The following is a 14,507-nucleotide window of genomic DNA, read 5'->3' as shown; positions in this document are numbered from 1 at the left end:
ACATATTGACACCCCTCTTAAATGGAGTCCACTGAATTTTTTTTCACATAAAAATACAATTGTAATGGCCAGATTCACTCACTTTCCTGACATTGTTAACATTTTAAGAGTAGGTTGTAGGAAATTTAGAGCAACACTACCAACTTCAAATACACATTTTTTTTAAAAAAAGTTGAAAGTAGTTTCAGACACTATATCTGCCACGGAGTCCCCTTCCCAATTTTTGCCATTTTATAATCTCTCTTCCTTTTTTGGGGTTTTGGGATTTTTTAAATCATCTTCACCTCAGTAAAAGAACTCACAAAAAAACAAGGATAACTGACTATAAAGGAAAAATGAAGCAAAATACTGTCTAAAGTACAAAGTAAAAAAACGGAAAAAAATTCCCCTTGAATCCCTTTGAATTACAGAAATCTCAGGGATTATATTTTAAAAGTGAAGGAAAAATTTAGATAAGTGTGATTTTTTTTTTAAGTTGACATTCATTTAAAGTTTTTTCCCCTTATATTCCTTAACTTTTCTTCACAGCTTTTAAAAAAAAAATGCAAGCAAATTTCAATGAGATTCAAATGCCCCTGCTGGGGGTGATTTTAAATATGATTTCAGGTTTCCTGCAACATTCATGCTGTACATTATAAATGGTACAGATCTCTTTTGTATCTCCGTATATATGGCATGGCAAGTACTGCAGAAGGTGATCCCAGATTTACTGAAGGACAGTGAAGAGTCCTACTGTATTAATAGCGCTTCCACTCCTTAAAATACAAACAATAAGAGCACAGAAGAATTTACAGCTTACTTTGACTGCGCAGAAAAGTTAGCAGCAGCAAATATAGCAGCTTCGACCTCAACATTATCATGGGAATCCAGGCTCTGGCGAATACTGTGGTGTGCATTCTTCCTTTCTGGGATTATGGATGCCATACTCCCCAACATCCTACAGAAATAAATCACAGCGGCATCAGAAAACAGCTAATTCAACGTGTAGGGAAATGTGAATCAGAGTGAAAATCAACTATGAAGATAGGAATTAGATCTATAGTAATTCCTTTAAGAAAGCTCAGACATACATAATATATGGTCAAAAGCTTCCTACCTAGCACAAAACTCTGTGCCTTCCTTCTCCTCATAACTGCTTACTGAGGACAAAACTAACCAACTGTAGATTTTTTTTTTTAATTGCTGAACCAGCAAGCAATTATAATTAATCTATCAAGATGTGCTCATGACTTGAGCCGACCCAAGACATCACCTGAGAAGCTACACCAATAGGGCTCAATTAAAGTTCCAGAAAATTTAAGGGAGGAAAGCAGTGGAACCACCACAAGTCCTCTTTCAGGGTGAGGTCTCTCACCCTTGGCAGAGCACCCAAGCTGGCCAAGGAGGTGCAATTTACTCCATGATGGTTTGGGTGAATCCAGTCTGTTACTTCTAACATTATTAAAATTACACAAGTTTTGACTGTGCACTTCTTAGTGGCTTTCCTGGGAGTTAGGAGTTTACACCTTGTGCACTACTTGGATAATGCATTGGAACTTCCTCCAAGTTCACATATCATAGGACAATGAGCAGAAAGTTTCAAGGGTAGAGGTAATGGAAAAAAATCTAAAATGATCAGTAGAAATGGTGAAAATAAGTCAGATATATAAAAAAAAAATTTTTTTTGTTTAAAGTCAACAAATTATTCCAGTTTTGTACAAGCCGTAGTGGAACCATACTGGAAATGTATGCAGTTTGTGATCTCAGTATGTTACATTAACACACTTGCATTTGATAAACACGTTTTATACACTCCAGGAGGCAGAAAACACAAGTTAAGGTACTTGTACATGCAACCCACCAATATTGCATATACAAGATGCAGTTTTGCTTTCTGATACATCTACGCAACTCTGACCATGTCAAATGGATATCTAGTATCCTCCTTATTCTGGTCACAAATGTGTTACCTTATTCCCTTTAAAACAGCTGTCTTGTACTTTCAATAAGAAGAAACAGCCTGCTTTTCATTCTTAATGTTGCAGAATTAATTCCAGTTTTTAAAGACTCTAAAGAATTGATGAACATTTACTTTTCTAACTAAACAGCTGTCACAAAGACTTGCGATAAGTAGTTTTAAATTAGCAAAACATACCTGAGTGTGATTGCTCGAGCAACTGGATCATTGCTATGAATTACAGAGAAAACTCTTTTCACAAACTCATCCACATTCAGGATCTTCTCTAAGTGCTTTTCACTCTGCTGAGTAACTTTCAGGACACACAGCCTCAAGAAGTTGTTTCTATTGGAAGATACAGATATAGATATATGTGCAGATATAGATATATACACACACACACACTTCTGTGCAATGGAAATTCACAAACAAGCTGAGAATCAGAATAATGATTCTAACCGATTTAAATTAAATTTACAGACCACTACAAAACACTATTTTACATTTGTTTTGTACTAGGATTAGTATATGTTTTGGGTTCAATTCTTTTCCTACTGAAGTTAATGGCAGTCTTGATGCTAAATATATTGGGAGTAGTAGTACTGCAATGAGGTTTGAGGGGATGCAGGTGTCAGGGGGACCTATGTTTGCCATATACACACACACTTAAGGACTGGATCCTGCAGCTGCTCCATACCCAGAACACACCCACTGACCTTGCCACAAGTACAGGGCTAGCTGCACCTCTGCCCCTTTGTGGTCTTTGAGTGTACCACACCTCAGGCATCAGGCCTCATGCCTATATCTATCCCGGGCTGGAATTCTGCAACTCTTCCACTAAGACTGAACCCTGGGCTACAGTATTCTGTGTATCAATTACCCTGCAGGTTTGACTAGATCCAGCACTGCAGTTCTTCCCTTGGGGAGCTATGACCAGCAGTGGCGCATGTAGTGATCACATGACATTCTTAAAAAAAAAAAGGGGGGGGGGGACACTTTATTTTAACAGTAGAAACAAATAATTTAGAGAAAAAGGATTTCAAAATCAAGTCTACATGCATGTCTATCCCACCTAAGCCCTACCATTCTGTGATAATGACCTAGGCAGGCCTAGCTCCTTCAGATGCCCCAGCATGATCCCCATGTCTCTGTCTCTCTCACCAAATCATTTCCACCTCTCAATAGGGCATCCTTTTTCAAAATGCTATAGTCCTGTTGATGGCTGTTGTGTGCAAGCCTTTTCCAGTAATGGCATTACCTGTTTAACAACCCTCAAGTGTTTGGCTCAAGATAAGCCACTGGGTTTCCCTTCCTGCTTGTTTTTTCCTTAGAGCCCCCTGTTAAACTAAATCAGTATATTCATATAGTAAATATCTCAACAACCAGGTCAATATTATAAGTTACAGAGCAGCCCCAACTCTGCCACATACTTCAATGGGAACTTCTCATTTGGAACAGCTACAGATCAGGCTTTCATTATATATATCACAAATAGAGAACTGATGTGTTTTAATCTTCTATGCAAGATCTCTGAACCTGTTGATGTTAGGGGTTTGCAGCAGTGCATCTACATTGCTGGCTGATCAACAATGGTTGTAACGGGCAAATTCCCACTGCCAACAAAGCTTTAGAAGGACAGAATGACAATGCAGTCAATTGTTCATTACCACTCCAAATCACTAAGGATGATGTCAGCTGGCTCAAAACAGAGTCCATCCAACCCTCCTTGGACAGGATAGCAGCTGTGAAGTAGGGAAAGCAGGAAGATTATCTAGGCTTCAAAGGAACATAGATCAGAGAAAATAATTACCTGAGAATCAGGGATGTGAAGCAGTACAATACTTACCCAACTCTGAAAACGTCAGCCAGTTTTAGGAATGCAGAATTAATGAGAATGGGGAATGGATATTTCTGAAAGAGCCTGGGAAAACGGACAACAGCTTCACATTGCTCCCCAAGTTTTCCAGACCTGAGGCCTATGTGAAAAACAACAATAATTATTTTCTAGCAGTATAGCTACGGTTTTCTCTGAGGAAAGACTGAAAAACTTGAGATTATCTAGAGTGGAAATAAGATGGAACATGACTGAAATCTAATATAGGAGGTAAATTGGGCTATTTACCGTCTCAATAGAAACTTAAGGGGAAAGTTAATGAAATTGAAAGGTAATAAATCTGCAACTGATAAAAAAGAAACACTCCCCACACATCACAATGCAGTTAACCCACAGAACCCATTGCCAAAAGATACCATTGAGGCAGAAAGCTTGGCTGGATATTTTAGAAAGGATTACACATTTATATGAATATTGAGAACATCTATTACAGTTGGACCTGATCCTGAACCACACAAACACTCATTTAACTTTACTCACATGAGTAGTCCCATTGAAGACTACAGGACCACTCACATGAGCAAAGTGACACACATGCTTAAGTGTGTAGGATCTGGGTCTTGGATAGGATAAAACATACATACATTAGAATATGTAAACTCTCAGGGTAATTTTGAGTTTTCTGAAAATGTACAGGAAGTTAAATGTTCTTTCCGCAGAGAATATTTAAAACTGACATTTTTAATACTTTTATGCACTAACGTCTCTTTGGTCCCTATCAATTGAAAACTGAGTCATCATCAGTCTTCCATCATTAACTAGTGAGCAGGATAGCTTTCAAGCAAAATACAAATATACTCTTAATTAACACTATTTAAAAGTTGCATGAATAGTCACTAAGTGTACTACTTTTTGTTTCCTTTTTGGTACTACAGAAGTCAGTTCAGGAATATGCTTGACAAATATTACTGAGGTATTAGATACACAGAATATGGGCAACAGAGCGAGCACAATCTTGCAAATTCCAGGCCCTGACATCCCCATCAGCTCTCCTACAGACTTCAATCCAGATTCACTTTATTTAAGTTATTATTAAACATGTATATTGCAGTAGCATGAGAAGGCTACAACTAGTTTAGGTCATGTTGTACTTGACAACTCTTCACATTAATTATTTTTTTCAAAACAAATAATTCTATTCAGTCCATAGTTTAGAAGTGCTCCTGGATTCCTCACCAACATTAAGCTCTCATACATCAGCATCCAAAAACACCACTTTCTATCATTTCCAGTTGGCTAGAAGATTCTGTCACATCCTGGCAAAGATAACCTGGCCTCCGTTATTAATGCCTTCACCACCTCTTAGTTGGTCTACGGCAATGCAACATAGATAGATGTGAAACCTTCAGTGCTTAGGAAACTCCAACTGGTACAGAATGCTGCAGCACATGTCCTCAGCAACACTGGCTGCCACAAACAAATCAGACCTGTCCTCCACTCCTTACACAGGTACTCAATAGGCAGATCATGCACCAAATCCACACCACTAGAAGCTTTTGAACAGACAGCAAAGTCTTTATTTACTTATTTTTTTATATTGTTTTCTCTGGAGTCTGGACGTTGGCCAAGAAATTTGGACCTTTATGAAAAATATATTGATTACACCTGATCTAGACCCAAGGTATCTAAGGACAGGTCTCCACTCCAGAATTACTTTGATATACCTATGTCATTCAGCGGTGTGAACAATTCATACCTCAGAGCCACGCAATTATGCCAACCTCAGCACCAACATAGCTACTGCCCCTTGCAGGGGTGGATTATGAGAGCTCTCCCCTCACCTTAGAGCATCAGCACAGCTGCTGATGGAGTGTTTTTAGTGTAGACCTGCCCTGTGAGATCAAGCAAAGCTCTGGGATGAAGACTGTGGTTAACAACTTCTCTTCCCTGGCACAATAGGGGTAAAGCTCATTTGTGCAGGACACAGAGATTGCTCAAGGGCCGGCCCAACAAGACTGTGCTATGAACTTTTACAGGAACTAAGGGCCATCACAAGCCACCTTCTGCTGTCAGTCCAAGGCACATTTCTGTGACCCTGCGGTCACTAACATGACCCCACAGCTACACACACAGATCTAGTTAAAACAAACCCCAGCCCAGGACACGGGGAGGGGATGAGCGAACGCGCCAGGGACAGAGGTTAGTCGGGCAGGAGGACGCACAGCTGGATGCTGCGGGGATAGGGGGCGGGAACAGCGGGAGAACCCGCACGGGGCAGAATTCCCGCCAGACGCCCAGAGGGCTCGGCCACACCAGGGGAGCGGCAAGAGGCGGCGGGGCTGCAAACGCTGCGGGCGCCGACTGTGCGCTCTCCGCGGGGGCGGCACAAGGAGGCGGGGCTGCCAGTCTGTGCCGCGCATGCGCCGTGCGTGCCACAGCAGGGCCGTAGGCGGCTTCCCCCTACCTTTGTCCAGCTCCATGAGGGCGGAGTTCGCGTCCAGCTCTTGTTCGCCGTAGCCCGCGTCCGCCAGGAAGGACTTAGCGCCGGCGGCCATAGCGCTCCCCGCTCCTGCTACTAGCCCGTAGCACGGCCCGTAAACTCAGTGCGCGGCTACCAGCGCCCCTAACCGTCTTGTGCAGTTGCGCATGCGCGATTCACCACACCCCCGACTGGGTTACAGCGTGCGCACGCACTGACACGTTCCCGCCACTGCGTTTGCGGACGCATGCGCTATCTCTAGCTGTACACGTGTGCACTCAGCTAGGCTCATAATCCCGCCCCTGGGTCTGTCGCACATGCGCTCCAGTAGGTGCTCGTGTGCAGTGATTCGCCTCCACCCACCGCCTTAGCCTTAGCGCCGGCAGTATCTACCATGGGGGCGGTGGAAGTAGGTGTGGTCTCGTGGTCCCGCCCCGGAGCCTCTGTCCAATGGGAGCTGGCGGGTGTGGCCTCTAGCCCCGCCTCCGTCGTGCTGTCCAATGGGGAGCGGGAATGGAGTTTGGCGAATTGGCGGGTAATTCGGGTGGCGGGAGTGGACGGTCGGTGCTGTGTTCATTCGTGTCCCGGCTGCTGCGTGGGTAACGGGAACGGGTCATGCTCTGTCGCTCGCTCCTCCGCCGAGCCCAGGCCGGGCCGCAACGTGAGTAACGGATCGCGATCCTCGGGCCCGACCCTCTGCTCCCCGGGATCCGGGTGGCTGGATCCCTGGCTCCCACTGTGCTGAGCCCGCATCTCCTGGGATTCCCCGCCCGCCCAGCCGGACACCGCCTGCCCGGCTTCGGCCCCGACGCGAGGGGGTGGGTGCCAGGGCCCCGGGAAGGGAGGGACGGCAGGTGCCCGTTCTCTCCCCGGCGAGCGGGACCGATGCACGGGTGTGTCCCCTGTAGTGCGGCCCCTGGTGCTCTGTCCTTGCTTGGACGGCCCCATCGCTGCAGCGCCCCCTCTCTGGAGAGATCACCCCACGGATGGCTCTGTCTAGCCGGGGGAGGTGCTCGCAGCTATCCATGATGATGGGGTTTGACTGGCACGTCTCGATAAGACGTTTCTAACTAGGTTGGTGTAGCTAATGGTATAGCAAATGCCCGGCGCAAGTCGTGGATTCTTCTGTTTAGTGTTCAAATTATGACTAGTACTTCGGCTCCATGACTAAGTGCAGAACCCCATCAACGCGGATGAGTCCACAAAATCTTGGCAAGACCTCTGACCCAAGGAAGTTAGTGGGTTTCATTTCAACAGCTTAAAATCCTGATACATATGTATTCTTTTTCTTATTTTTAGGTCTGTCCTTGCAGTATCCCCTACAACATCTCTTGGATTGCTATCAGTGTAGTCAGCAAGATGACCACCTTTCTTATGGAGAGATGGGAATGCCAGTTCCTCCTTTTGGTTGCACCTTTTCTACAGGTAAGTGTTCTTTTTGGAAATTAAAATACTATGCTAGAGCCAAAGTGTTGCATATAAAAATGGACAGATATTGTAACGATTTATTTTGAATGTTAAGTTTCATAAAGAGTTCCTTATTTTATATCAAGGACAAAGCAGACTAGACAGTTAATGACACATCTATCAGAGCAACCAATAACTTGCAATGAATAAGCTCTTAGGTCAAAAGGTACCATGCCACTTTTCAGGTATAGATGCTATATACAAAAATCCATTATTTCTCTAAGGTGAACTGAGTAACGCTATGATTTACTTTGATATAATAGAGCTATGCAACATGATGAACTATGGGAAGGATCATGGAATTTCTATGCATTTTAATAAAGTGTGCTCAGTTAAAGAATTTAAATACATTTACACACTTTAACAGCTTTTGATTTCAGTCTTGTCTAAGGCGAAGTATGTCTCGTTGATGTCGAGCTAAGATGTTTGCAGGTTTAAAATTAGGCCAGTTGGTCCCAGTTCATAAGTAACTGGGACCTGGAACAGAGTGAGTAGTAGTAAATGGAAACTGGTGAGGAGGAGGATGTGCTACTAAAATCCCATATGTATCCCTTCTTACTAAATAAATAACAAAAAAACTTTTAAGTCTTTCTGTGAAGGTAGCATAGGTGAAAGTTGCTGACTTATTTGACAGTTCCGGATACTGAAATCCCTATCTGCCAGTATAGCACCGACATTAGGTGTGCAAGTTTTTCCACACTGCCCCTTCTGCCCCATGTCCCAATCTTGGCCTGGAGGGACCACCAAAGGATGTAGAGGATAGTTATTTTTTTATATTTATTCAACACTGTGAACAAGGTGACAGTCAGTAGTAAGAGTAGTTGGGTGCTGGCTTTGGTGATGAGCATACCTGTCCTTGAGAAATGAACTAAGCCAACTAATTTTACATGAACCATTGGGCAGCCATCAGATGGCCATGGCTATTGACCAATTCACATCTGGGTTGGGTTTGTATCATCATCCTTGAGAGGAGACTTTGGCAGCTCATTACTAGTTCCCTGAGCAATCAAGGCCCCCATATACGCTACTTAATGCAGAGGTCATGCTGAAAACCTTGCTACATCAAATGATGATAGGATATCTGTTTCCTCTACTCTTTGGAATTTGTTATTCTGTCTGCACTATCAAACCATTTTGTATAAAAGTAATATTTCAGCTAACAGATTTATTCAAGGAACAAATATATTAAAGAACACAAATTACTGTGACATTGAGTTAACAAATCCAAGACCTTACTGTGAATTTAGGGAGAAACTCTCTTTCTAAAACATTTGACTCATAAAAGTTAAGGGAGAGTTAAAGGCTCACTTTGCATTTAGAATCTGTAAAATTCTGGGATAAAATAAGTCAATAGAATCATAGAAATTTAGGGCAGAAAGGGACCATGGGAGGTCATCAAGTCCAGCCCCCTTCACTGACACAGGACCAAATAAACCTAGATCATCCCTAATAAGTGTTTGCCAAACCTGTTCTGGGCAATGACTTGGATCTCACAACCTGCCTTGAAAACCTGTTTGAGAATTTAACTACCTTATCATTAGAAAGTTTTTTCTACAATCTAACCCAGGGGTGCTCAACCTTTTTTTTCCTGAGGTCCCCCTCAACATGCTATAAAAACTCCAGGGCCCAGCGGGGCAGTGGGGAGACTTGGGGCTGTGGGTGGGGCCTCGAACATAGTTTGACTTCTATTGGGGGTGCGGGGATAGGTGCCGACAGGGCTTGGGCCAGCTCCACACAGAACGGTCCAGGGAGGCAGCGCCACCTCCACCCCCGACTCACCTCAGCAGACTACCCAGCCTATCTGAGTTGTGTGTGGTGGGAGTTCAGCTCAAAGAGTTTGAAAACCACTCAGGATACAGAGAGGGGGTAGCTAGGGGCTGTGTGCAGGCACGGGGGTAGCTAGGAGCTGTGTGTGGTCAGGGGGGTAGCTCGGGGTACAGGAAGGGAGTAACTAGGGACTGTGTGCCAGGAGGGCTCCCTTGTGGTCACTGCTCTCCAAGGGCTCTGTTGGTCACAGAGCCCGAGTCCCCCTGCCTAGATGGCTCTTACCGGCTACATGAGCTGAGGAGCAGCTGCAACCCCGGCACCAGCAACAGGAGATGCAAAGCCGTGGCTGCCCGCTCCATGGCACCAGCCAGAGCAGCAGATGCCCGCCTCCGGCTTCCCGCCTCCGACATGACCAAGGGGCTGGGATTGGAGGAAGTGAGGGTGTGTGGAGTTGTCTTTGGGACTGCTCCGCTCTGGCACTGTGAGGAGGAGGAGCAACCAATGCTCAGGGCTTCAGCCCCATGACTCCCGGCTTCAGCCCTGCAGTGGGGGGCCCCAGAGTTCCCGGCTTTAGCCCCGCAGTGGAGGGCGCTAGGGCTCCCGGCTTCAGCCCCATGGCGGGGGAGGCCAGGACTCGGTCTCTGGGTTCCAGCCACGGGGTTCCTTGGCCCCCCAGAAAGGGCTCAAGGCCATCCAGAGGACCCCCAGTTGAGAACTGCTGATGTAACCTAAATCCCCCTTGCTGCAGATTAAGCCCATTACTTCTTGTCCTACCTTCACTGGATATGGAAAATAATTGATCATCATCCTCTTTATAACAGTCTTTAACCTTTTGAAGACTTTTATCAAGTCCCTCCTCAGTCTTTTTTTCTCAAGACAAAACATGCCCAGTTATTTTAACCTTTCCTCATAAGTCAAGTTTGCTTAACCTTTTATGATTTTTGTTGCTGTCCTCTGGATTCTTTTCAATTTATCTACATCTTTCCTAAAGTGTGTCGCCCAGAACTGGACACAGCACTCCTGATGAGGCTTCTCCATTACCAAGTAGAGCAGAACAATTATATCCTCTTAATACACCCCAGAGTATTAGCCTTTTTTGCAACTACATCATGTTGTTTACTGATATTCAATTTGTGGTCCACTACAACCTCCAGATCCTTTGCAGCAGTACTACTATCTAGCCAGTTATTCCCCATTTTGTTCTTGATTTTTTTTTTATCTGATTTTTTTTCCTTCCTAAGTGTAGTACTTTGCACTTGTCTTTATTGAATTTCCTCTTATTGATATCAGACCAATTCTCTAATTTGTCCATTCTGATATTCTATATAAACTACTGAAGCAGCAGTGGACTAGTAGTTAGAAATATCTGAGTTCTAATTGTGGCTCTGCCACCATCTCACTGTAGCATTTGGCAAGTCACGTAAGCTTTCTGTTTTCCCTTTGGTAAAGTGGACTATTCATATTCTGTTATGGAGCATTAATGTTTATATAGTGCTTTGAAGATGTAAATTGCTATGTAAGTGCTAATTACTTTTTCCAAAGTTGTGCAATTGCTGTATGTTCTATTTAAGTAATTTGTTTGCAGTTCTCTTTTGGGAAGGAAACATTGTGGTAGCTATTTAATATAAAAAAAACATAACTTCCAATCATTTGTCTTTCAGCTTCAGATTTGCAGCATGTACTTGCAGTCGCAAATGAAGAAGGCTTTGTTAGACTTTATGATACTGAAACCCAAAACAGTGGCAAGCAGATCTTTAGAGGTAAATGTAACGCAGAGCAAGATCTGAACTTGATATAAAAAATGGGCGTGATTTGTTAGAAGCAAAGAGTGCTTTTGCTGTGTTGACTAATACTTAAATATGGGCAGTACGTGCATTCCTTCTTTGTAATTTCCTGGCTTCTGTTTTTAAAGCAGTAGTGTGGGCATGTCCCCAGTATTGCTCTTCTAAACAAATTGTCCCATGTTGCTTTTAGCACCCGTGAAAAGCTGTTGACGACAAGCAACAAAATTTAGTCATTTGAATGTTGGATTAAAATTTTTTTTCATAGTTCTCTACACGTGAATGTCACGCTTCAATGTGTTTCCAAGATGCCTACTTTTTGCATGGTCTGAACTAATCTTAGCTTTTGTTTTTCCTTCAGAGTGGCTGGCTCACTCAAATGCTGTCTTCGACCTTGCCTGGGTGCCCGGGGAACACAGGATTGTAAGATGACTTGTGCTCTCTGACTTCATTTTTAGTGCTCTGGTGAATGACTGCAAAGAATGACTAAATCTTTTCATTTCTTCCCCTCAAGGTTACAGCTTCAGGAGACCAGACAGCCAAGGTGTGGGACGTGAGGGCTGGTGAGCTGCTTGGCATATGTAAAGGTCATCAGTGCAGCCTCAAGTCAGTTGCTTTCTCTAAATTTGAGAAAGGTAAATGTTCATGTTTCTCTTCCCATTTTTTTTAAAGTAAATCTTAGTGCTGATGAGATCTGTGGAGGCCAAAGCTCACTGTTTGTAGCACAGGCAGTGCCTGAGTAGGCTTCCTCACACTGCCCTTCCAATGTGGCTCAATTGTGTCCAGTAGAGACCTCCTCTGGGGTGAAAGGCTGGTTAAGTTTCCAGTCCCACTCAGTTTTAGCGGTCTCTGGGCTGAAGTTGTCAACAAGGGTGTCTGTGATAGATAGTTACACATAAAGAACTGTAACAGGGGTGGCCAAACCACAGTTTGAGCGTCATGCGGCTCTTTTACATTTAAAGTGCGGCTTGTGGACCCCCCTTCGTGCTTCCCTCCGTTTCTCTGTCTACTGGATTGGGGGGTGGGGTGGAGCTTGGGGCTTCTGCCCTGCAGCGGGGTGGTGGGGCTAGGGGCTTCTCCTCCAAGGGGAGGAGGAGTGTCGGGGCTTCAGCCCTCCAGGGCGCACCTGCCAGGGCTTGGGGCTTCAGCTGAGCAAGGCTGATGCCCCGAGCCCCGGCGGTGCCTCCTGCGGGGCTGAAGCCCTGAAACCAGAAGGCAAGCCCGGCTCTTGAACTTCAGAAGATTGTCGTATGCGTCTCAGAGGATCAGTAGGTTTGGCCACCCCTGAACTATAGTAAGATTAGCTACTGCTGCATGAGACACCAGAAAGCGATTTAATGCTGATAACTTCTTGTCATCACTAACCTGAGCCCAATTTAAGCTATTAAAGTTGGAGGTCCCCTAAGTCATTCAGTTCTCCTTGTATATTCATATGCTACTATCTTCAATTATTGCCTGTGGGTCAGTTATAATAAGGGACAAACCCACCAATCTCCTTTGCCAAACAGTACCAAGCAGCAGGCTGCCTTTCCTCAGATTCTAAATCTATCACCTTAGCAGTGAGCCTGCAGCCTTGAGATGTGGTTGCCAGGTTTAGGGCTAGGACAGGCAGATGAGGCAGGGCATTGTCACAGAGCTGGTATCACCCTGGCTTGAGTTAATCTTCTAAAATGAACACTTGTAACTTTTTGAAGCTAATAAATATGTTTCCCTCAGCTGTCTTCTGTACTGGAGGCAGAGACGGAAACGTCATGCTCTGGGACACCAGATGCAACAAAAAAGGTAGGTGAGCTTTCAGATGTGTGTAATGGGGCTGGTGGTTTTTGTTCCATATTGGAGCTTATTCATTGGGTTGATGCAGTTCATTGCACTACAGGCAAAGCCCCTTGAACAGGACATGGATAATTTGGGGGGAAAGCTGCTTTAATGGGTATTGCCACTTTCATGGGACTCTCAGATTTGCCTAAGTCTCTGTATTGATATGTTTTGTGGGCCATAATTACAGAAATGTAGGGCTTGAAAGGGACCTCGAGAGATCATCAAGTCCAGGCCCCTGAGATGAGGTAGGACCAAATAAGCCTTATCCCTGACAGGTGTTTGTCCAGCTATTCTTAAAAACCTCCAGTGAGTGGGATTCCACAACCTCTCTTGGAAGCCTGTTTGATAGTGTAACTATCCTCATTGCTAGAAAGTTTTTCCTATTATCTAACGTAAATCCTCCTTGCCGCAGATTAAGCCCATTACTTCTTGCCCTGCCTTCACTGGACATGGAGAATAATTAATCACCGTCCTTTTTATAACAGCCCTTAACATATCAAAAGACTGTTTTCAGGTGCCCCCTTGATCTTCTTTTCTCAACACTAAACACACCCAGGTTTTTTTTTAACCTTTCCTCATAGATCAGGTTTTCTTAACCTTTTATAATTTTTGTTCTCCTCCAGATTCTTTTCAGTTTATCTACATCTTTCCTAAAGTGTGTTGTCCAGAACTGGACGCAGTACTCCAGCTGAGGCCTCTCCAGTGCCAAGTAGAGTAGGACAATTACCTCCCATGCCTTACCTATGACACACGTGTATGTACACCCCAGAATAGTAGCCTTTAAACTGCATGACGTTGTTTGCTGATATTCAATCTGTGGTCCACTATAACCCCCCATTTCGTAGTTGTGTCTTTGATTTTTTTTTCTTTCCTAAGTGCAGTACTTTGTACTTTATTGAATTTCATCTTGTTGGCTTCAGACCAATTCTCCAATTTGTCAAGGTTACTTTGAATTCTAATCCTGTCCTCCAAAGTGTTTGCAATCTCTCCCTGCTCAGTGTCTTTCAACCAGTTGTACACCCACCTTTATGATCATTACATCTAGGTCACGTTTCCCTACTTTGCTTATGAGAATGTCATGTGGGACTGTGTCAAAAGCCTTACTAAAATGAAGATATCTCTTGCCTTGCTTTCTCCCTATTCACTAGGCCAGAAATCATGTCCAAAAAGGAAATAAGGTTGATTTAGCCTAATTTGTTCTTACACAAATCTATGCTGGTTATTCTTTAAAACACTATTATCCTCTAGGTGTTTACAAATTGATTGTTTAATAATTAGTCTGTTGTTCAGAGTTAGAGTTGCTACAAATTGTTCTCAGCAGCTGATCAGTGCTTTTGCTGTCCAGACTCAAGATGCCATCTGGAGGAAATAGCTCTTGGTGCATGCTGTTCTCCATGCCTCCACTGTACCCATGCTCTTGCCAAT

The 14,507-nt window shown here is 44.0% G+C and overlaps 2 protein-coding genes across 6 annotated transcripts in view; one reads left to right on the top strand and one right to left on the bottom strand.

Moving 5' to 3' along the window:
• Positions 1-6,590, bottom strand: part of INTS7 (integrator complex subunit 7) — a 35,653-nt gene extending 29,063 nt beyond the window's left edge. For 2 of the 5 annotated variants that reach the window (XR_006175598.2, XR_010600216.1), the window contains exons 1-4: positions 6,235-6,530; positions 3,783-3,912; positions 2,135-2,281; positions 800-937 (exon numbers count right to left, since the gene is read on the bottom strand). Coding sequence is in view for 3 of the 5 variants with exons in the window: in XM_005306329.5 (XP_005306386.2) it covers positions 800-937; positions 2,135-2,281; positions 3,783-3,912; positions 6,235-6,325 (506 nt within the window). In the remaining 2 variants the exon portion in view is untranslated. Of the gene's footprint in view, positions 1-799; positions 938-2,134; positions 2,282-3,782; positions 3,913-5,611; positions 6,152-6,234 lie in introns of those variants that run through there. The other 3 variants (XM_005306329.5, XM_065590648.1, XM_065590649.1) reach the window with 3 other exon arrangements.
• Positions 6,591-6,745: 155 nt separating this feature from the next.
• DTL (denticleless E3 ubiquitin protein ligase homolog) overlaps positions 6,746-14,507 on the top strand; it is a 33,929-nt gene continuing 26,167 nt past the window's right edge. Inside the window, exons 1-6 of the mRNA XM_024101225.3 lie at positions 6,746-6,910; positions 7,549-7,674; positions 11,145-11,243; positions 11,626-11,687; positions 11,779-11,899; positions 12,981-13,046. Of these exons, the coding sequence (XP_023956993.2) occupies positions 6,865-6,910; positions 7,549-7,674; positions 11,145-11,243; positions 11,626-11,687; positions 11,779-11,899; positions 12,981-13,046 (520 nt within the window). The 5' untranslated portion in view covers positions 6,746-6,864. The remainder of the gene's footprint in view (positions 6,911-7,548; positions 7,675-11,144; positions 11,244-11,625; positions 11,688-11,778; positions 11,900-12,980; positions 13,047-14,507) is intronic.

The sequence above is a fragment of the Chrysemys picta genome, chromosome 3 (assembly GCF_011386835.1).
Source record: "Chrysemys picta bellii isolate R12L10 chromosome 3, ASM1138683v2, whole genome shotgun sequence".
NCBI classification, from domain to species: Eukaryota; Metazoa; Chordata; order Testudines; family Emydidae; genus Chrysemys; species Chrysemys picta.
This window is presented reverse-complemented; position numbering and strand designations above follow the sequence as displayed.